Source organism: Montipora foliosa, chromosome 5, assembly GCF_036669935.1.
Source record: "Montipora foliosa isolate CH-2021 chromosome 5, ASM3666993v2, whole genome shotgun sequence".
Taxonomy (NCBI): Eukaryota; Metazoa; Cnidaria; class Anthozoa; order Scleractinia; family Acroporidae; genus Montipora; species Montipora foliosa.
Window position 1 is genome coordinate 11,624,654 of NC_090873.1, and position 24,436 is coordinate 11,649,089.

General features: G+C 39.3%; 1 protein-coding gene across 1 annotated transcript in view; it reads right to left on the reverse strand.

The window, feature by feature from the left end:
• Window positions 1–24,436, reverse strand: part of LOC138003608 (uncharacterized) — a 47,002-nt gene that overhangs the window by 22,342 nt on the left and 224 nt on the right. Inside the window, exons 2-16 of the mRNA XM_068849762.1 lie at window positions 24,314–24,332; window positions 23,177–23,355; window positions 21,718–21,952; window positions 20,840–20,958; window positions 18,145–18,217; window positions 16,267–16,344; window positions 14,649–14,789; window positions 11,438–11,605; window positions 10,644–10,715; window positions 10,311–10,490; window positions 9,716–9,871; window positions 8,184–8,421; window positions 4,489–7,667; window positions 2,765–2,895; window positions 255–339 (exon numbers count right to left, since the gene is read on the reverse strand). Coding sequence (XP_068705863.1) covers window positions 255–339; window positions 2,765–2,895; window positions 4,489–7,667; window positions 8,184–8,421; window positions 9,716–9,871; window positions 10,311–10,490; window positions 10,644–10,715; window positions 11,438–11,605; window positions 14,649–14,789; window positions 16,267–16,344; window positions 18,145–18,217; window positions 20,840–20,958; window positions 21,718–21,952; window positions 23,177–23,355; window positions 24,314–24,332 — 5,053 coding nt within the window. The remainder of the gene's footprint in view (window positions 1–254; window positions 340–2,764; window positions 2,896–4,488; window positions 7,668–8,183; window positions 8,422–9,715; window positions 9,872–10,310; window positions 10,491–10,643; window positions 10,716–11,437; window positions 11,606–14,648; window positions 14,790–16,266; window positions 16,345–18,144; window positions 18,218–20,839; window positions 20,959–21,717; window positions 21,953–23,176; window positions 23,356–24,313; window positions 24,333–24,436) is intronic.

Here is a 24,436-nt window from a genome sequence, read left to right on the forward strand (position 1 = left end):
AAAACCAGCTGTCTCTCAAACGAGGCCTAAACTCTTCAACGTGTCAGGACATGAAAATGAGGAACAAAACTTGCACGAAAACGAGTTAAACTGATTTGCGCATGCAGAAGAGGAAGAGACGGCTGCCTTTGCAAAAGTTGTTTGCACATACTACACAGCACATTCAATGCGCTCGAGATACCCATCAAAATCGGCTTTCAGATAGTGTACTTTGTCGACCGCAATCAATAAATGATCCTATAAATAAGACTAACCTTTAGCGCACACTCATAAGCCTCCAAAGGATCATCAAATACCAGTGCTGACTTGCGCAAGACTCGCTTTTTACCTTCACCCATTCTAAAAGAAAATAAAATGCAAAAACGATTCTTTAAACATCCCGAGGGCTTGTGAGGACTTGTGTAGTATCCAAGGAGTAATTTACGGAGTTAACGGTCTACGACACGTGGTTTAAAATGGTTGGTTTTTAAATTATTTCCACAAGCTGTTTTGTCGGTCAACGGAGACTCAACGCGAGTTCATAAAAAAAATTGCGGCAAGGAGTCAGTTATGAGCTATCTATAACCATGAAACGTATAAATTATTCCTGCTTTGGCATACCGGAAAATGGTTTTGGGGTACTTTTCTTCCGCAAACAACTTCTTACGTACATGTAGAAGAAAACGAGAAGAAAATTTCACGTTACGGCAAACGCGAAAATGCCTACGTTCACGTAGAAACGGCAAGCGGCAGCCGGCAAACGTAGAAAATGGCGGGAAAATCATGGTCACGTGGTCACGTTCGCCGTTCGCGTTTCATGTAAACGTGATGCACAGCCATTAGAGACCTTTAGCAATGAACTTTTCGGGCAATACCGCGAACCGAGTACCGCGAGCCCCGAGAAATCACGTGATCTTGTCCTTGCCGTCACGTTTGCAGTCTGCGGTTCGAGTTTCAACTTCAAGACACCGTTCTTGCGGTAAGTGATTTACGGCAGCGTTTTATAGCCAGAGATCAATCAGACCTCCCGTTTGACCATATCAGTTGTTACATCTGTTTGCTATCTATTGGGAATAATTTTGGGAGAAACTGAGCGGTTTGATTTGAGAGCAGTTCTAGCAATGAAAAATCCAAGATGGCGGCGACGATGTGCATAACAGGAACGGCTTGCTAAAGTTTAAAATCGAGCTAACCTATAACGGCAAACGACTAACCGCAAACCGCGGTATATCCCGAAAACGTCGGAGCTAAATGTCTCTAATGGCCGTTTTTATACTCTAGAGACGCATAATCCGTCCAGACAAATTATGCGTCTCTCATGTTGTCCGTCTTGTGTAAAGACGGGACGAACTATAATTCGTCCGGGACGAACTTGGGCAAACATTTTTTTCTGCGTCAGTTAAATTCGTCCAGTATAAAGACGGAAACAAGACGCATAATTCGTCTGGACGAACTATCCAGTTTAGTGCGTCTTCGAACACGCACTAAAGTAGATCATGTGACTTCGCGCAGACGCATAATGCGTCTTGTGCCCATCTTTGTACTAGACGAATTTAAGAGACGCAGAAAAAATGTTTGCCCAAGTTTGTCCCAGACGAATCATGCGTCTCTAGTATAAAAACGGCCATTGTTTTCCTCATTGAATGACAACTTTTTGTGGTTCTCGTTGACAACCGCGTCATGTCTTAAAGTCTCGATTACGTTACCGAGAGACGCTATAACACGGGATGGCATTAAAGAAATGCAGAAATTGGTGGTTCCTATAACGCGAGGAAACCAGGCCATTCGCATGCAACGTTCAGAACAAGTACGCGATTTACCGCCTATGTGGAGCTTGAGCAACGACAACGGCGACAGCAATGAGAACATCACAAATTTGAGGTTTTACGGAGAACGTCAGCACTAGGGTATCTTTTTTTTTAAATTTTGTCTCCTAAATTGAGCTTGACTCATATCGGTTTCTTTCTTGAGGGACTGCCACAGCATTGTCATGTTTAAAAGCTTGGAATAGACGCGAAGTGATTATAATAGCGCGATTTATGTTTTAAGATGACGTTCTCGTTGCCGTTCCCGTCGTTGTTGCTAAAGCTCCCTTATATCTAAATTGGACGACCTGCAGAATAATTGAGAATTCACAGATTGCTCCCGTAGAATTATAATGAGATGAAACAAAGAAACTGAGCTTAATATTAAGCAACGCAGTTTTTCTGACCGACGAAACTATTAAACCAACCATTGGATTCCCAGTTGCAAGCTCACAATCCGATAATTCAACTGAAGTATCCACAGCTTGATACTCGGAAACATGACAATATGTTGGTTTAATTTGACATGATTCTATTTGATTTGATTTGCAGTCTCCCAAATGGGAGATTTTCACGTGACGTCATCGTCGCCATGCTGGTGGACCAAGACAAAAGATCTCTCGTTAGTTTCTTTTGTTCGTCCACCAGAAGTTGTACATTTCTTTATTGTTATTGGTGTCTCTAGAGGTTGGTTTGAAACGTCCAATAAGTCGATAACTCACGTTCGACCATTAACACAAATACAAAAACACAAATTATGTCATTCGACCAAGAAATGCACTTGAATGAAACATAAGAGAGCATAAAATGGCGCCCAATGTAGAGAATCTTCTCTGCCTCAAGTCTACCCCACCTTTGAACGTTGATAGCACTCTTACTCCATTCCAATCCAGAACAAGAAAGAGATCTAGAACCTTTGCATCAATGAATTCATGTAGAATGACACCATTTCCAACAACAAATTTTAAAAGCTGTCTTACCTTTTCCAGCTATTGAGAAACCTCTTGACTTGTTTCAGGTTATAATCATTATGTAAAATGCTGGGGAGATCTTCAGTGTTTGCATTAATAACATCTGACACGCAGAAATTAATCCCAAGTGGTTGATCGTCCTAAATAAAAACATGGCGAAAGTTAAAATGTACACGCAAACCTCCATGGTGCCATACTGGAACCCAATCTAGTCACAGACCACACAAGAAGCCAAAACGTGGTAATCTCAAAAGTGGTCCACCAGGCAAGTGAGAGTGCATCACTAAAATGTTCCGACCAGATTTCAGTATCGCCTGTGGTAGATTTCTCAACTGTGATTTGAATGATAACAATGTTATAGGGAAGATATCGTTGATGTCACCTATTGTCATTAATGTGTCAACCACAGCCTTACTGGCTGTCGAAACAAAGAGTCTTTTGTTCGTGCAGTTGGCTCATTTGAATAACAAAAGCAATGTTTGCAAACATGTATCTTCCCTATTAGGTTGTCGATGGTGATGATAATGATAATGACGACGACTACAGTGACTGTATGGTGATGAGGATAATGCCGGCGACGAGATTGATGATAATGACCACGATGATGGTGGCGTTGATGTTGGTGATGACGATAATGACGAGGATAATGACGATAATGATGATGACGAGGACAACGAAATGATGAAGATAATGATGACGATGATGATGACGACGATGATTATGGTGATAATGACGACAACGAAGATGATGATGATGATAATAATAACGACAATTGAGCGAGTTTCAATTGAGTGTCGTAAAACCAAAACCAAAGTAATTACTTTGGCCAATCGAAAAGGACAGAGACAGTCTAATAGACCTATCAAAACTGGGACAAATTACACGTTGCCGACACACAGCTCGGGAAAATGTGCACGCGTGAGCCACGATTGGTTTTGGTTTCACTTCTGATTGGTTTAAAAAATGGCGCGCGAACTTTGAACCAATCACTGAGTGAAGTAATCATGAACCAAAGTAATTATCTAATTACTTTCGACACTCAATTGAAAACCGCTCCAATGATGAGGGTGATGATTTTGGTGATGACGATACTGATGATGATGACGACGATAAAGTTGATAAAGACTTCGACGACGTAGATGATAATGATAATGACGCCCTCCTTTTACACCTATTATATAAATCATCTACTGGCCGCAAGGATAAATATATATTTTTTCTTCTGTTCAGCCAGTCTGGTATTGTCAAAACACTGAACTATCAAAGACAGCAACAACAACAGCAACAAATTAACGAATCGGTCCATGAAGACAAACGAAAACCAATCAAAGTACGCCAGCAATTAAAAATCGTAAGAACCCGAATCGCCACTTTAAACAAGATGACGCACTATAAAAGCGGTTGCTTCAGACTCCGCTCTTGTTCGAATTCGTCATTCAAAGGCAACTGATTATCCAAGATGGCGATCAACAAACAGAAACAAAGACACGGAAACCCTGAAAGATATTCCCCGCGCGAGGTTCAAAAAACGAATGACAGATACTGTAACATCTCGAAGCATATTATGCACACATTTCCATTGGGGGCTTTTTATGGCACAAATTATCACAGAGCTGTATATGCGTCCAGGGTTGATTGACAAATCATTCACATGTGCCTAAGGCACCCCGTATGCACACACCTTTTACTAACCTTTTACTAAGTCTTCGTGTTTAAGATCTTCGAACACTCACCTCATTGTACAAAAAAACTCTTTCTGTGTACAAACTCAAACAAAACTTCAGTTTCATTGGTTCAGGAATCTCATCGGGTTCAACAATGTCTTCATCCTCTTGATATTCAGGGGCTGCAGTTTGGTGATCAGCAACGACCTCAGGGCGATCTGCAGATGAGGCATCTCTTTTGGATTGTTCAGGAGATGAAAGCAGCCTGTCCTTTAGTTCATTAATTGAGTAAAGCTGGGAGCACTTTACAAAACCTTTATTAATTTCAGGAACTGAATGACTGCTTGATGCCGCATCACTGCTGGAAGGATATGAGCTCTGCTCAGAACTGCTATCCTCTTCCCACCAATGGTCATTATCGTCTTCCCACTCAGACATAAAGACTTCCTCTGCCGCAGCTTTTAGTTCTTCGAGATGCTCCATCTCTTTGCAGTGACTTTCTTTCTTTCCAGGTAAGCCAGGCAAGGGATCGTTAACCACATGACCTTGTGACAACGGTTTTTCCAACACCGTCCTGCTGCAATCGGCGTTACTGAGTTGATTAAAAGGATCAATCCACTTACATGTATCTTCTTCACTGTGAGTCTCTTTCTGGGGTCTCTGAGATTTACATGAAACATTATTTCTAGAAGAAACCCATTCACACGCAGTGTTAAAAACAAACTCTTTTGGTTTCCCTGTCCCTCCACTACCATCAGAGGACAAGTCTGAGGTCGAGTACCAATTAACTGCAGACGGGCCAACTGACGAGGCAAGTGCAGATGAACTGTTTTTAAACTGAATATCTGAATCTGAATCCAAAATTTCAGAAACAAGTGAGTTATCAACAGAGACACTGGAAACCCTACAATCGTCCAACTTGAGTCGTTTTCTCGGCTGTGATGTTATTGCATTAGAAGTGCCTAATGGAACTGTCACGTTATTTTGTATATTGTTTGTTACACCAACATCGGAATGATCATGTTGTCTCCCCGATGGCTCGAGTATTACACCTTTGACATCACTTATTTGGTGGACATCACATTTCGATGACCTTTCTTGCTGAGGTGTTAAGTGTTTTTCATTTATCCTACGTTGAAGGCCTATGTCGCTTCCTTCCAGTTCGCCAGTACAAGGGACTGGCTCATCCTGCATCTTTCCTGCTCTTTTCACATTAGTCTCCAAGCAAGAAGAGGTTGTTTGTTCAGACATTAGACCTTCGGCAGTTCTTCCTTGCTGATCAATTATTTCCATCTCGTCGCCACTGGCTTCGTCAACACGTTTCAAAGAAGACTGGCTTATGAAATTAACTTGCTTGTTCGCGTCCTTTACCAATGTGTCCCTCTTCCGCCGCCGCTTTCTACTCGACTTGTCTATGTTCGTATCATCTGCGTGTGAATGATTACTTTCCCTGCAACGTTGGCTCCTCCGTCTCGGAGTGAGACAAATAGAACACTCAATCATCTCAGCGATGTTAAAGAACGTGCAAACCGAACATCGCCACGGAGGCAAGTGAAAGTCATCTAAAGTGCCTCCAATGTCAACATTTGAGGTGTCTTCATCTAATTTCAGCTCATTTCTCGTTAACGTTCTCTGTATTTCTTTTTGGGCACTGAGATTAGAGTCCATTTTTGCCGTAGGCAGCCGTAAGGTTTCAGCTCTTTCAAACTCACGAGTTCTTGCACGCAAGTCAATTCTATCCTTTTTATTTGAATCCGAAGTGCTCTTGTCATCCTCAGTTACAAGGATACGAGGTGTAAAGCAAATGGAACACTCTAGCAGCTGCCCATCATTAATAAAGGTGCAACTGTTACAAGACCAGCTTGGAGGATCTTTGTTGCTTTTTTGACAAACGGCATTGAAGCTTGCGGATGTGTTGTTTACTCTCTTGTTAGCCTTTCGCCTTTTCCTCTTAACTGGTTTTTGCTTAACTTTTGCCGCAGTTTGATATTGTCTCACACATCTAGTTTCAAAATCATCGGATGAAACCTCATCAATTCCTTCATATCTGCATGTACTGTCCCCTCTCTCGTCGGCATCACTTTTGTTCGCGCACTTTTTGACGCGAGGAGACACTAAGGAGCTCGGGTCTAACTCTTCAAATGACTGGAGGTCTTCACCGACCGTTTCTTTGTGACAATTGCACCTGAAATCCGGATCTTCGTTTGTGAAATTGGAGAGAGTGGCATCACTACATCCGAATGAAAGACAAGAGCAGGTTGTGTTACGGGGATACAACGTTCTTGTGATATTCATGCCAACACTTAAGCTTTCTCCATCCTCATGAATGAAACTATTCATGCCCATCGCATCTCTCTTTGTTTCTTTCCCACTTGGATGGGATTCCTCTACATCCATTTTATCAATTGCATTACCAACAGAATTTATTTCCACCTTAGTATCATGGCTGTCACTTGGGCAGTCACCAAGCACCGTGCAAGAATGCTCGGGTGGTATTTGGAGTTCTTGCGGTTCAAATTGCTCTTTGGTCACAAAATCTGAAACACAATTATGCCCATTGAAATCGTTTCCTTTGCCATCGTTGACTTTCTCATCTGCTTTATGATTTCCATCCGCAAATTGATCGTCTTTTTCTTGTTGACTAGTTGTTCCCAATGTATCCTCATCCTCTAATATCATAGCATTACTCTGTGTTGATATGCTCGAGGTTCTCTTACAAACAACAGAAACACACTCAACATCAGCAACCCGTAAAGAAGCTAGAAAGCCACGATCAAAAGGTTTGTGGTGTTTACCATCAGTGCCATTGCCATTCGTTACATTGCTCACATCCTCCTCTGCTGCATTTGATACTCCAGTCAATTCACAATCATAATAACTTCGCATTGTTTGTGACTCTGAATCAGGATCATTTTCCATCGCCGTCTCCGAAGGGCTTCCTTTACACTGACTTTCTTTCGCCCTCAATTTAGTATAGCATTTGCTTCTCGCAAAAGTCAGTTTACCATCTTTCTCCTTCTTGAACTTTACTGCTTTAGGCTTAAGCGGACAACTATCAATGGTAGACAACTCGAACCTCTCCTGTGTTCCATTGGTGCTGTTATGAACGTATGTATCGCTTTGCATGGTCTCTGGCGTAGGTTGCTCAGGTTCCTTATACTTCGTTTCCTCTGTATTAGGAAGAGCTTGTTCCATGGTCACACTCTCCTTCGTAACGTCTGGTGATACTGAGAGGAAATGAAGACGGGCTGTAATATAAACAGGTCAAGTTTTGAGATCATCGCAGTTTTGAACGCTACTGAAAAATTCAGGCTTAAACGGGATGGTTCTGGTTGGTCGGAATAGTGATGATTGGTAGATCACTGCACCGGTATCGCAAAGGTCGGGATACCATTCAGGCCTGGGTTTTTAGGCTTTCCTTTCGTTACTGCTAAAGTAGCGTTCATAGCGGCAATGGGCCTTATTCGCGGGGGGAGGGGGGGGGGGCATACTGACCATAGACAACGTAGACAATGTAGACAAGGCTACTAATTTAAGACTAGAGTGAATCAGCCGATTTCAGCCATTCCAACCTCGACGGATCTCAGGATATTGTTATGGATGAACTCGCCCAAAAAAATTACGAATTTTTTACATTTACAATAGCTGGACAAGTACGAAAGTGTATGAACGTACATTAAAGAAACTGTTGGCAAGATTATGCGCAGATTCAGTACAGTACCTTCCACTCAAATCTTAACATTGTGAATTCCAGACCAACTCACCTGGCACCACAGCATCCTTGTCATTTTCTTCATTGTTACATGTAAGTGCTAATCCATCATCGTCATCATCACTGTCCACGACAGACACAAAATCAAGAGACGTCACATCCATCTTCCTACTTTTCTCTTCGTCCTTCAATGTGCACTTTGATTGTGACGCCCTTGTATGCAGTGTTGGAGTAAAAAATGAACGAAGATCCCTCTGGGAAGCGTCAGGCTTGTTTTTTGTTGAAGAGAGCTAGAATACAAATAGGCTCACTTGATTGTTTTTTTCTTGGGTTCTGGGTTAAAAACGCCTGCTCTGCAGGCTAGGAAGTTCAGTGGTCAGAGAATTCATTAAAAACATGAGAGTGATTTGGTTTCAACTCCTACCTGGGACCCATTTGATGATAGAAAACATGGTACATGTACAATTTTGTATTTCTAACAATTGTTGATTCTGAATGCCACTTCTGAAGCAAATACGAGTGAGACATTGTTACATCGGCCTGAGGTGTAAAAAGCCCAATTTGCACTCAGTCTATGTTGTGTGTGGGAAAACTAACACAATGTCATCATACTGGAGTTTATGTCAATAAGTGTTGAAAATCGTATTGACGACCATGACCACTAAATGATCATTGCCTGAGATTCAAAGGGTTGAATTTTAACCGTTTGACTCCCAGGAGTTATCAGTACATGTATGTAAATTCTCCTTACAATTTAAATGAAATGTCAGTCAGACAGGTATTGAGAATGAAGATTATTATTTGCGTTTGAAAACACCAAATTCTCAGGTCTACCCATCAAATAAATCTATATGGTTCTTTCTACAGGGGAACCCCCATTAAGTGGCCACCCGCCATTAAGCGGCCACTAATCAAAGTCCCGAAATAATTGTAGAATAATATTGTAAATCCAACCTCTATTAAGCAGTCACCTCTATTAGGCGCCCGCGGCCACCTTTTGGCTGTCCCAATAACAGTTCTCTTATTGTTTTCACCTCCATTAGGCGGCCACCAAGGCTTTAATACCCTTTTCAGCGACAAACTCCCTTGCAAGAATTTTTTAAAATAATGACGGAGCCGTAAGGCAACGTTTAAGTTACACACATTGCCGCCTTTTCCGCTTACAAAATCAACTCAGTTTACGCCATAGTTTAGATTGTTCATGTTAAGTTGGGAGAACCTCATCTCAACAGTTTGAGGAGAATTTGTTTTTTTTTTTTTCTAACAGTGCAGTATTTTTGTTCGGTATTAGAGCCGTCTCTTGTGCGAAAGTTGTCACAAGCCTCTAAAGGTGTTTGTTTTAGAATAAAGTGACGTTTCTACTAAAGGTTTAACCATAAACTCTCCTCACAATTTCAATGAAATGTCAGTCAGACAGGTATTGAGAATGAAAATTATTATTTGCGTTTGAAAACACCAAATTCTCATGCCTACCCATCAAAGAAATCTATTGTACTTAAGTTAGGAGAATGAATATTTCGATCTTGGGAATGAAAAGGTTAAAGATCATCAAATGCACACTATTCTATCCTGCAGTGTAATCACCTCTGCCATAACAAACTCCTCAAGCTCGCCAGCATCCTCCTCCTGTTCTTGCACCCATGCTGCACATGCAGACAGCTGGCGGCCTTCATCCTCATCACCATCCTCAACTTTTAGCTCATTACACACACCATCAAGGGTGGTGCTGGTCACATATATCTGCCAATCACATTGAACACACATTTGAATGATTGACATCTACATTTCAGAGTCCCAAACAGTATCAACTGAAAAGTCCCGGGACTCCTCATTCTATTATTAACCAACCAGATGAAAATCACACTCAGAACTGTTGACAAATTTCTTTTACAAGTCACACTTCCGTTACCAATTACTGATTAACATACTTTTAATTTACTAATGATACACTAAGGCCTAAGCACTCTCCAGACATGGTGTTTAAGCCTATGGCTAGCATCACTCAGTTGTTGAAGTTGTTTCAGTATTCGTTGAAAAAATGATCACTTGACAGAGTTATACACATTCATACTTATTTTAAACTCGATGTCAAGTCATGGAAGAAGAAATTTATTTTGTCCACTACAGGTACAGTACATGTAAGTTCTCAACCTGGGGCAATTTCAACACTGCACAGCACCTTGCGTCTAATCATGTTCCACAGAATTTCATCAACAGTGCTTCGTGCAATCAAGTAGTGTACATTAACCGGTAAGGTCTGTCCAATCCTGTGAGCTCTGTCCTCAGCCTGAATGATGACCCCTGGAGTATGGTGCAACTCAGCGAATACCACATGATGAGCTGCTGTCAAGGTGAGACCCTAAGAACCAAGACAAAGGTTAGGATACATGTTCATCTGTTCAACAATCATTTGCATTGAGACATATACATGAAAACAAAGGTAATTAAAATTGAAAGATCTATTTATTTACTACTACTATTGTCATTATTGAAGGACAAGAATGCTTCTCACAAAAGAGGCAGCTTCAATGGAGAGAGCTGCAATCCGCACTTGGGGATCCGTTTGAAACGAATGAACCAAATCCTACAAAATAAACAAACGTTCAAAATAAAATAAATTATCTTACAATGCACATGTAACAGTACCCAGTTATCAAGACAATTTTACATTAAATGTATCTGTTAAGACATCCAGATCATGCTAATCATCACAATAATGATTGTAAGTACATCTCAACGTCACTTTCATTAATAAAACATACCCAGGATCTGCAATAGCTCAATCACTGACCCTGGGTTCGATTTCCAGACTCGGTGTCATATGTGGGTTGAGTTTGTTGGTTCTCCACTCTGCACCAAGAGGTTTTTTTCCGGGAACTCCGGGTTTTCCACTATCCTCAAAAACCAACATTTAATTTGATTTGTGTTAATTTGTTGATTTCAGTTTACAGTGTCCCCAATTGGTGCTCCAGTGCTAGAAGGTGAGACTTTTAAATAAAGTTCTTTTTGTTTCCTTTTTTGTTCTTATGACCCCTTTTCTGTGTGCCATGGTCACACATTTGAATCCCGTTCATTAAAGCATGTTTTCTTTCGTTTTTCGGGCATCATTTGCAACTGCTTATGTTGTTAAACTAACTGCAATGATCCTTCCAATCTTGATATCATCTTATTCCACAATCCAAAAATGAAACTCCATACATGTGCGGTGTATGTTCTAAAACAATCACTTTGCATTATTTTTATTTTAATAACTACATGTACATGTACAAGTAATAAACATTTTGGTTAAAAATGCAACAATCATACCCCTCTTATGGCTGAAGGCACATCACCAGCAATGCAGATGTGCTTTAACTTCAGTTTCACTAATTTCTCAACTATAGCCTGGCGGACCACGCGGTGACGAAAAAAGACAATAAACTTCCCCTCCATTCCTTGGGCAAGATCTTCAATGTATTTCAGCACTGGGCCAATCTAAATGAAGCAAAGGTGGTTAAATTTGATGAGTATGTGAAGGATTTTCCTGTTATACATGGAAATTAAAAGACTGTACAAACATACAAACTACAGAAAGAGCGTTTTTGATAGAAAATCATCGTCCCCTGGTTCCTATGGAGGGGCAATTGGGACAAAAATGTCATTGAATCGAGTTTCAGGCCATTGGACCATTAACGCCATACCATTGAATCAAACGTCATTCTATCGGACAATATTGTTCATATGTCATTGGATTGGACTTCATGCAATTGAATCGTACGTCATTCTATCGGATCATATACTTCATGTCATTGCATCGGACTCCATTTTCTTGGATCATACGTAATGCTATTGGATTACATACTTCATTTCATTAGATCGGACTTCATGTCATTGCAACACATCATTCTTTCAAAAAACCACATTGACGTGTTATTTAATCTAAATTCATGTCATTGGATCGTTGACCATTCAATTGAACTAAGCGCGTCATGCCATTGGATCGAACTTCATTCATTGCATCAGAAACGTCATTCGATCGGGCCAGCGGCTTATTCAAAGATTAATCAGGGGCTGTCCGCCCGGGACTAGTGAAACACTATCGGACGGGCTAGGCTTTCTTATCACATGTTGCCCGACGAGCGAGCATGAGGTGGACATGAGTGAAACAAAGTTGGTTGTTTGTTGTTGTTGTTTTCTTTTCTTCCAGCGACAAACTTCAGACGTTGTGCTCGGTGGCAGACAGTTCGAAAGAGGAAGTGAAACAATAAAAATCTTAATTTTTTTATAAAGTAAAATGTAAAATTTAATTAAAATGGTATTTTTTTTCCCGGCTGCGTGTCCCGAGAGAGCGGCGATGGTGCTCAACAAAACTTGCCGTAAGAAGTGTGGTTAATAGTTTGCTTAAGTTAGCAAAGTCGTTCCGTGCCATTTGTCAAATTGTCTTGAAGCATATATGACCGTGGATAGCAAGGAGCGCTGGAGCACGCGGTAGCGAAGATTTCATTTGGTCTATATTTATGGTACAAATGAACACATCGGGTATTGTGTTTCACGTACATTTAACGAGTGACAAATTAAAAACACTAATAAGGCATAAAATGAATTTACTATCATTTACAAACTACAAAGCGTACGACTTTATTGAAGTATTCTTTTCCTGAAAGAACAATTTAAGCGATATTTGGCAAACAGGTGTCTTGAAAAACATGTTGCGTGACGGCGTTACTTTCCAGCTAAAAGTGCGTGCATAAAGTAATTCGATATGTTGACTGCACAAAAAGTGCTAAAATGTTCTGTACTTTCTTAGGTTCTCGTATGAAAACTTCTTTTGGATAAAGAAAAACTTATCTGCGATGCCATTTGGGGGCGAAGCGCTTCTCATTTAGTTGTTAATTCAAACTCAATTTTTAACATGACATGAAGAGTACGTCTAGAATTTTACAGCTTTTTTGTGGAAACTTAAATCTCCGAGCTTTAATCTTTCATTACACGGCAGCTTTGATATTGACCTAGTAAATGTCTCCATAAATAACGATAACATAGCGTACGTCTTGTAACCAAATCAAGGTTTACAAATGCTTGTGAAAAAATATGCCGCCTTGCGTCTTTAAAACCATGGATAGCTGCGGCTAAATTTTATTACAGTACCTAGTAGATTAAAATAACTGACTTCAGTCTTGTTATATTTGGATATGGAATTTCAAAGAGGTAGTGGGGCACAGGAAGTAAAAATCACAGAAATTCCAGGGGATCGAGGGAGTACCGTGAAGCCCCTTAGTACGGACAATCCTGGCGGTTGGTGTCAAATTCGAAAAAAAAAACATGGGCCGCTGGCTCGATCGAATGACGTTTCTGATCCAATGACATGAAGTTCGATCCAATGGCATGACGCGCTTAGGTCAACTTCAATTGAATGGTCAACGATCCAATGACATGAATTTAGATTCAATAACACGTCAATGTGGTTTTTTGAAAGAATGATGTGTTGCAATGACATGAAGTCCGATCTAATGAAATGAAGTATGTAATCCAATAGAATTACGTATGATCCAATAAAATGAAGTCCGATCACATGACATGAAGTATATGATCCGATAGAATCACGTACGATTCAATTGCATGAAGTCCAAGCCAATGACATATGAACAATATTGTCCGATAGAATGACGTTTGATTCAATGGCACGGCGTTGATGGTCCAATGGCATGAAACTCGATTCAATGACCTTTTTGTCCCAATTCCTTCCCCACAGGTTCCCGTCACTTTTAGCCACAGTAACCCAGTGACTTTTTTTAGAAACCTGTCCTCTAATATCTAATTATTTCCAGTTGGAATAATAACTTAATGCTTATTAAATAAAACAACAAATCAATGTGCCTATATCCTCTTGTTGATCATTAATGCCATTAATAAATCATAAACTGTCAAAATGCTGTGCTAATAGGATGCATCTGATTCTTGCTTTTTTGATCAAATCCAAGGAAATCGACAGCAACAAAAGACTAAATTCATGTTCAGGTTTTGCCAAGAGAAATGATGTAATGTAACAGACATTACTAAACACCGAAACAGCGAAACTAAGCACCAAAGCACCATGTATGAACCCACCATACATTGAGTACTAACCGACAAAGCTTTGATTTGAGATTAAATATCGTTTTAGGCCTAAAACGTTACTTCTCCTAATCTCAGTCTTAATCTGAATCATAATCTTAATTAATCTCAATGAATTAGAAGAAATAACGTTTTAGGTCTAATTAGGCCTAAAACAATAGTTAATTTTAAACCCAACCTTTGTTGGTTAGTATTCAATGTATGGATGGGTCATACATGTTTTGGTGCTTCATTTCGCTGTTTCAGTGTTTCGCTGTTTTGTGGTTTAGTAATTGATGCCCTAATGTAAGAGCCTTGTGGGTCTGCACTCTTACAAAAGAAAAAAACTTACACAATGTACATTTGTATCCAATGAGAGCATGAAAAATGAGTTACAGTTCAAAATGTCCAAGACAGAACCAGACAGTGTTACCCAATGCCTAACCTTGACAATTCCAGTGTATTTGTACACTAAAATTGATAATTTTCTCATTTCAAATATAGGGGACTGAATTGATGGATCATCAGCATCACCCCTTAGAACAGCTGCACACTTCTTAAACTTTTCCATAACCTGCTGCAGTTCCTAAAATCCATTAAAAGCACTTGTTCAGTTGTATTGTATTCAATGTCACCAAACGTACAAAAGATCATAATTATCATATGTCTCAGAGAGAAAACTAAAATGTGTCCTGTTTTGAATTGCTACACGTACCGTGTAGCAAGGCTGCTGACTAGTGGTCGCCCGGTCGCCTGGGGCGCCTTAATTGCGAGTGCCGGCCACCAAATTTCTAAACAAGTAACCTGAACCGGCGCATTACTTGATTCATCCTCACTTTCTTGTAAATTTGATCCCAACTGGAATTAATTAATTCTGGGCTCTTGAAAAAATGACTTGGGCTACTAACTTTTAATGATGTTGGAAGCCCCAAGGGCTCCCGGAAAATTTTCCTAGGCAGCAACCTTGGCTAGCTGAAGATCTACAAGTACATGACTGTATTAATGTCAATGTCACAATATTAACTCTGGTTAGTATTTATTACATCCATTTAGAAATCACTGGTGATCCTTGCAATCTGATTTGCTCTCAGCAGCGTGATTTATTCCCAAATCACACTATTTTTTGCTCTAAATCGCACCATTTCTCCAGCCAATGAGAAAGGAACACTAAAACAAAACAGCCCATCAGATTTCAAGGCTTATTTAAGGTAACCAATAAAATTGCAGGAAAATGAAAGACAAAAAATACCATTGTGTGGCGAATTTTGCATCTTTTGTTCCCAACTGGATCAATAAGATATTGGTACAGACTAAAATCCCTGCATTTTAGTGATTAAATATACATGTAACTGCTGTGTGATTTCTTAATGGATATAATAAAGTGAACGGGTGTAATAAAGTGAACTGAGTGTCATGCAATTTTGGTCTGAAATCATACTTGTGATTCCAAATTTTGAAATTACACTACGATTTCAGACCAAATTGCACTCCATTCAGTTCAATTACTATTATATATTACATAGGTGATTATCGAAAATTCTCTGCGATTCAGATTGGTTGCTCTCGAGGTGATTATTGAGTGTGAGGTGAACAATTGCAGGCATTAGGAAAATTGGCCGTGAGAAATCTGGATTTGCACGGTTATTTTTCCCTTCACCTGTCTTCTCCTAGAGCTCAATTAACTAAGCGGCAATAGAGGGACTTCTCATAATCTACTGGTAAGCCTACTGCCCTTTAAAAGAAGCCAAAATCATGCATGTTTTCTACATGTAGGTAAATCTAGATGAACTACACTATTGGTGAAGTCCATTGCACCATGTGTGGTATTTTAAGCTTGTTACTTTGTGAGCAAGGAGAACAAACTAAAACAGCATATAAATGTATAAGAAAAGGTATATATTATTTTTTCTTTTTTACTCTTTTACATGTACAGTACATTTTTTTTAGTTCGTTCAGTTCATGAATACATTCCTAGGAGTAGTTGATTTTTCTTATTCTGGCGAGCGTGTGACGCTCACTCATTCTTCACAATCTATAATAAAAGTCACTGTGAATTCACCCACCTTCTTGTCTTTACTAGAAGACTCAGAGATATCAAAAACTACTCTTTGTCTCCTCTTGGGTGGTAACTGTGTTAACACCTGAAGGAACAAATGTTACACTTTGTCAACCTTCAGTCTTCGCAGACAGTAATCATGCCACAACCAGAACAAAAACAGATTCCAGATTTTGAATCTACACATACATACAACTGTATGTACAGTACATGTGTTCTGCTGTGGAAAGCTCATGTTTTAAAACAATAGGTCTACTCGTAAAATTAGCAAACTGTTTAAATAATGGAAGGAGCATGGCCAACTGGGATGACTAAGGTTCAAGACTGTCCACAAAGGCATTCCTTGGCTATTGTAAAACTACAGGGGCACTTGTAACAACTGTAGGAACTTATAATGGCCAACCGGCCATTAATATTTTACTCTTTCTAATGCCAGACAATTTTACTCCTCAATGGGGAACCCCTGGGAGTCAATGGGTTAATCACTTGCTGAAAAAATGTCCCCATTCAACCCTGAGGTCCCATGATTTATGAGTCAAATGGTCAATGAGTCATGAGTTAATGAGAATCAATGTCAGGCCTAAGCACTCTCTGAAATTTTAGCTTTCATTTTATGGGTTAGGGTAACTGCAGCAACTCATTGACTCATTGAGTCATTGACTCATGACTCATGACTCATGACTCATGACTCATGACTCATGACTCATTTACTCATTGATTCATTGACTCATAAATACTTGATATTCAGTCAACTTTTGCCTCCAGACCCAAGCCGGCCTGAGCCGGCCTGAACCAGCCATACTTGGTACATGTATTTTGCTCTCTCTATAACGCCAAACGATTTTACTCCTCAATGGGGAACCCCTGGGAGTCGATGGGTTAAACAAAAAAAAATCAAAATTGAACTGGTTTGAAAAATTTTAACCCAATGACTCCAGGGGGTTCCACATTGACGAGTAAAATTGCCTGGCGTTAGACAGAGTAAAATACTAAGTATGGCCGGTTTAGGCTGCTGGTTTATGGGTGAATGGGTTAAACCAAGAAAAAAATAATGAGAACCACAAAATAGCATTACATTTAAAATAAATAATTTTGGAGTAGTTACAGTATTTTCAATAGGCCTTCTCTTCAAAGCGAGTCCAAGTGCGAAGTTTTTGTGATGGTAATTAGTTCTACTTTACATATGAATGAAAACTAATTTTCATGACAAAAACTTCGCACTTAGACTTGCCTTGAAGAGAAGGCAGACATGAACTCGGAAATAGCCTATTTCTTGACCTTACAGCTGTACAATCATGTAGACGTTGTGTCTTTCACTTCAACTTTGATTAAAAAGGTTAAACCACACAAACAACAAGAAAAAAATCACAAAAAAATGGGAAACAAGTCGCATGAAAAAGGAATTTACATGCTTTGATACACCGATGATAACATTGACTTTCATAGTACAAAAATAATAAACTAGAACAGTTGCATTCATATGGACAGGGAATTAGATATTGTACTGTATTGTGAACAGTACAGGTTGCAATGTTTTCAATGGTTACCGGTACATGTCCAGAATCAATTTTGAATTACCATGTAGCTAGAAAAGACATTTCACAAGGCTGCTGCCTAAGAAAATTTTAAAGGGGCCCTCAAAGATAAACGCTGAGAACTTAGGAGCCCAACATGGGCCCAACATATGAAGTGAAAGGTGTTGCTGTGAAAAATTAAGGCACCCAGAGCTATTCTTTGGGAGCCCCAGGCTACCGGGCTCCTGTTAGGCAACAGCCTTGTTTCACAGTATAGTATAGTAACATGGTTAAGATGAAAACAGTGCATGCACAATGTTGCTACTTTGCCATAGTTCTTCTACTGTTCAAGCTTTTGTTGACGTGCCTACCTCCTTTTTGAGACGCCGAATCATAACATGCCTTTTGAGGAGATTATACAGCTCTTCAAGATTTGAAGCACCACTACAATCAAGAGCACCATCATATTTAGATTACCCTAGAGTAGTTGTTTAATGTCGTTGTTTTCGTTTTTTTTTCTTTCATGGGCAGGGCTGGTATTGTGGTGAGAGCACTCGCCTCCCGCCAATGTGGCCTGGGTTCGATTTTCAGACTCGTCGTCATATGTGGGCTGTCAGTTCGTTGGTTGGTTGGTTCTCTACTCTGCTCTGAGAGGTTTATTTTCAGGTACTCTGGTTTTCACCTCTCCTCATAAAACCAATATGATTTGATATGAGCTGATTTGATTTCATTTAATTTTTCTACAGTGTGTACAATTATCAGTGCCTCACCTTCACCACCAAATGCATAGTTGACCATTAAATAACGTTCATCAGTTCATTAGTTAGTTAGTTCAACTTAGTTCTTCAAGGTTGTTATTTAAATCAAACCTTATAGCCAGGATGTTGGTGAATTCAAAGGCAAGTTAAGCAAGTAAAGTAAGGTAAAGTAGACCTTATTTAACGTCGATAACTCGTAACAGTAATTCAACTGACAAACCTGAGGTCGACGGTACCCTCATTTTACTCCCCCCTCTCCATCAGTGCTCCGTTTTACGGGTATTTAAAGCTACTAGCTACACGGAAAGGAAAGGAGTCGAAACAAGGATGCGAGATCCGGGAATCGAACTAGGACCTCTTGCACCAAGGCCGCGCACTAACCGACTGTGCCATCCTTGCTCCTAGCAAGAATGGAAACAAAGACTTTTTCTTGCACCCTCAAAGGTGAGCTGGAAAGATCAGTTTATCTTTGCTTACAACAACAATAGTGTAGTCTATCTAAAACAATTTTTCCTGCTCTGGAAGCATAACGTGATACACAGGAATTACTTACGCTCACAGCATCAGACTGAGTGTTTTTAAACAACGATGCTCTGAGTTGGTAACTATTGTGTATCATGTTACATTTGTGTATTTTTAAAAACAGCAATATAATTGATTTTATTGCATCTTTGTCAGTCAAGTGTTTTACTTTATTATTGGTCACTTGATCATAAACCAGTTGAACATTACAGTGTAGTAAACAGGAAGCAGGTCCAGGCCCCCATCCTTGTTAAGTGTCAGACTTAATTCCTCGATGAAAAGTGCTTCCTTAACTTGGCATTATTTTGTCCTTGGGCTCCTTTGACGTTAAAATTCTGAACTCTTCGTAAATGGCTGCAAAGTGGAATGTGTCTTATGTTCTTGTCAGCATACCAACAATGATCTTACAGTTCTTCAACATACTGGTGTGTTACAGGTGTGCGGTGTAACACACCATTATGGGGGAGTTTGTCATTATGTGCACATACATGTACATGTACAGTGACATACCACCACTTACAGTGTAATTGAGTGCTGTACTGTAAGTTATTGACCAAATGCAAAAATAAAATTTAATTAAAATTTAATAAACCAGGAAAACGTGTACAGGTTATTGACCGTATGCAAAAATGCCCGCCAACAAATTATTCTTTTGTCTTTGTGTTAATTAGCCTAACTAGCCTCGTTTTAAAGCTCAATTTTTTTCAATTTTACGCGTGTGAACAAGGCTAGTTAGGCTAATTAACACAAAGACAAAAGAACAATTTCTTGACGGCCATTTTTGCATTCGGTCAATAAGGCTGTTTACTTTGAGTTTGTAAGTTTTGGATTTCATGGTCTGCCGTTACTCATGTTCAAAACTGACCGATTGGACCTCAGAGGGTTGGATCCAGGGAAAAGTGACATCAAAGGTTCACTAGCTTAAAATTTCAGCCTGTGAATGCAGCTTATTATACATGCAAACGTGAATTTAAAAGTCTGAAAGCCCAAATCTCCAGTGCTGCATATTGATTCTGTGGCATACAAACACATTGCAAATTCTTAAACTGGTGAGCCCTTGACATCATTTTCTCCTCCATCCAGCTCTCTCAAGGTCTTTAATAAAGTTAGTAATGGCAGATCATTAAATAGGAAAATTCTGGACAAATAAAGTAAACAGGTGTCTTTTTGAAATCAAGGCTTTAAACGCAGTCACTTAGTCACTTAGTGTTTAGTTAACATACCTGTAGATTTGAAATCCAAAGAAAAATAAGAATTGATTTTTTTGGTCACAGGGGCACTTTAAGGCCCAAGAAAGTGAGGTACTGTATCAGTAAGTACTGCAAGTAATCTCTAGAGGTTTACCGGCCCTTAGAATTGTTTTTATAAGCGCTATATAAATTCTAAATTATTCAGTTACATGTATTATTACCAGTAAATCAAACAATGATTGAGAAATTATTAAAACTATTATTTTTAGAAGTATCTTGTACAGCCAGTTACACTGTAGACTGCGAGCTGTCTCTTTCTATTGTGCGATGGGAATAAGAGAATGAGGGAAGCGACAAAGGTGAGTGGTGAACCGCCAGAAAGGCAGGCACAAAAAATAGGAAAAAGAAAGTTTTGTTTTTTTTTCCCGTCTCGCCCCATTCCCTCTTTGTTTCTTCCCCTAATTTGCACAATTTCAACTTTTTGCTGTTGCACGAAGGATTTCCGGTACAAAAACAGACTACTTGTAGTCTTGTTAAACTGCATGTTACTAACCGTTATAATTGAAACTTTAAGATAATTCTAAATCATTCCTTACGTGGTGTCAAAACGCCTCTCTCCACGATAGTAAACAGAGTGGGCATCACAATAGCGTTTAACAAAACTGCTGAAGGAACCAAACTTGCCTGGACAGACAATATCCAGTTGGATGTAAAGCTACAGAAATGATACAATGGTGGGAATTATGACAAAGCACAAAATCTCAAATCAGTTAAAGAGGCTACCATATGCACAGTATTTTAGGGTGTTTAGGGGAAATCTTAAGTTAATCACAAGTTTAAAACTCGAAAATGGTAATGTGGAATTCCTGTACTGATAAAATAATATTATTGTTACATCACAAACAAGTAGATTCTGAGCAAAACCAACCCGTATCCAGGCAATTTGCCAAAACCTTGAAACAAGCTATGATTAGTCCAGTTGACTTTTCTCAAGATTACGGTAATATCCAAATGCAATCCATTTTAATCTTGTCCATTTGTGTCCATCCATGCTTCTCTTTCCATTTGCTGTATTTCTTTCATGTTGTTCAACAGATTTAAGTGGTTATTGCAATAAATTATTGTCTCATTCTACTTTTTGGGCATTTGAGGTGTCATCAAATTACATCATTTTGTGTGATGCACTGCAGCCCCTCTGCACCATTTTACTATTGCTTTCAGCCCTCTACAGTGCATGTAAAGCAGCAGAGCAAGCAGACCTTATTTAACGTCGATAACTCGTAACAGTAACTTTTAATCACTGACAAACCTGAGGTCGACGGTGCGCTCATTTTACTCCCCCCTCTCCATCAGTGCTCCGTTTTACGGGTATTTAAAGCTACTAGCTACACGGAAAGGAAAGGAGTCGAAACAAGGATGCGAGATCCGAGAATCAAACTCAGGACCTCTTGCACCAAGGCATGTTCATACTAACCTCTCGTGGCCTTGCAAGAGATGGTGTTCCACTCAACAGAATAGCATGCTTAGCTTTCCTGCAGAGTTGGTGAATTCGCTTTGTGCGCACTGCCTTTCTCTCCTTCAAGTAATGTGACTCATCTAATATCACAACATTAAACCTCTGGCTTTCAAGGGCTTCCATCAACAGTTTTGATGTTGCGACACTTAGAAGGCCATATCCAATGACATGAATGACAGCTCTGCCAAGGTTACTGTTAATGACATTCAATCAAAGGAAAATTAATAACATAAATGTTCTGATAAGCTCCCGGGGTAGGACTTATTTAATTCTGGGATTCATAGGGGAGGGTCTTCCAAAATTTCACTCAGCTTTAATAAATTTCGCATACAGTATATATATCGTAGTAGGCTCATCTTTTGCACGCACGACTTCAAATTCAATTTTACGTTTCACCTAGAATTACATTTAGAGGCACTAGGCAGGTGTGCAGACTGGCTTGTTTGTTCATACAAAGCTTTTAAAACCATAGTTTGGGATGTGTGTTTATTACACAAAATTCGAGGGGAGGGGAGGGGGGGTTTATTATGAACTTGAGGCAATAGGGGAGGTTTGTTAGAGAGAGGTATTATTAGAGCATTTACGGTAGTTATTAGAATGATAATGATGATGATGATGATGATGAAGATGATGATGATAAAGATCTGGAGCTGTAGTGACAAGGTAGAAGTTCCTTTAATTATAGGGGCTTTGGGTACCATCTCCAAAAAGTGTCATCATTTGCTGATCAATATCAGTCCAAATAATTCAGAACCCTACAGGGAGCCTGTCTCTTTAATAGGAACACCTAGAATATTGACAGAGATATGTGATCATCACACTTCTAAGGTTGAGAGCAACAATAATCTAATGTTCAACAAAACAAATCTTGAAAGCTAAAATAAAGCATGTTACCAGTTACTGTAATAGAGGTTGCAGTTTTGTTTCAAATCCTGCAACTTACATGTACTTTCAATTTTTTTTTTCTCAGTATTAATTAAATTAAATTACCTTAGATCACTAACAGCCAAACAGCAAAACGAAACACCAAAACGCCAAAAAATACTTTAAATTAATTTGTATTCAGATTGCGCAACGACACACCCAAGACTGGACACTGATCCTGCCCTCTTTGCAGATGCCACAACATTCTCAACAGGAGCAACATTTGTTTCCTTGTGACTTTCGGTGTTCCAGAAAAAAAAAGGAGAGAAAAATAGCTGTTTTAGCATTTTAGTGTTTCATTTTACTGTTTCATGGTTAAGTAAATGCTTTTGAAATAATGAACTCTAAAGCTAAATGTAAGAATTTTGAACAGATAGGATCTCCTTTTATCCAACAAAAATAATAAACATTAAAACGCATGTCTCAGCGTCCAATTCCATTTTGGAAAAAAGGAATACTTTCCACAAGTGCAATCTCTATTCCTTAAACTGACCTGATGTCACTGCCAGACCGTATCAGGTTTATGTTATGCGGTTCAACTTCAGGCAGCCACTTCTCAATCTCATCAATCCATGAAAACTTCACAGAAGATGGAACCACAATCAATAGTGGCCAGGCATCTTTCAAGTAATAAGCAATGCTTATGGCCTGAAGGGTTTTTCCAAGCCCCATCTGTTATCAACAAAATAAACATTTTAGAGAAGCTGTGAGAGACTGATGAACATTGTTGCAATAAAACAAACAAGTGTGCCCATACCGAACCAATGGCCCATTCCATCCTTACAAGAAATGAGGAAAAATTGAACATCAATTAAGGTAGGAACAAAAAACAAAGACACTGTCTCGTAATAAAAATTCTCAGACTTTTCATACTTCATCCATGTTCTGGAATTCCAATGTTAGATTCCTACTAAAGTCCAATTTTTGTTTCATTTATCTTTGATTACATTTTAGAAGAAAACTGTTTAATGTCAATGGCTTGGAATGGCCAGGTACACTGTAGGTCATGCTATTCCACTTACACGTAACACAATAGGCCATTTTACAGTTGTTTGCTCAGTGACCTAACCTATGAATGGCTGAGAGGCTGCCAGTGACGGTGTATTGATACAGACCTTGCTGCTTTTATCATGTAAATCGTGTTGTTGTAGCAAGGTCACCGGCAGCCTCGCTTTCATTCTTAGGCCAGGTGACTTAGCTACAACTGTAAAATGGTCTATTTAACAATTATTCCATGAGCGCGCGTAGGGTATGAGATGATAGATAGCCAACGAGGCGCGTAGCGCCGAGTTGGCTATAATCATCTCATATCCAACAAGCGCAAGTGGAATAATTGTCTTATTAAAAACGCCCACAAAATATAGAAAACTAGACTACAATAAAAATAAAAAGGCCCAAAAAATCACGCATATGCTTGCCGTGTTTGTAGATCATGGTATAATGGCTCATAACCCATGATGGCTTAGCCAATCAAAACTCTGGAATTGCATTATCCAATGATCCAGTTTTTAATAATTAATAGTACAATGCACATGTTCTTTTGGTTTATAAAATCTCTATCAACATTACATCTCACACGATCCCAGCACTATGCTACTGGAAGACTAAATTAAATAGCTCGTTGTCTCACCTCGTCTGCGATTAAACATCTGCACCGATTATGAGGTCCAAAGATAACAAAAAATATATGGCACATTAGTAAACGTATTCAACAATTTAAAGTCACTTATGCGAAGAGTTCAAACAATAAAGC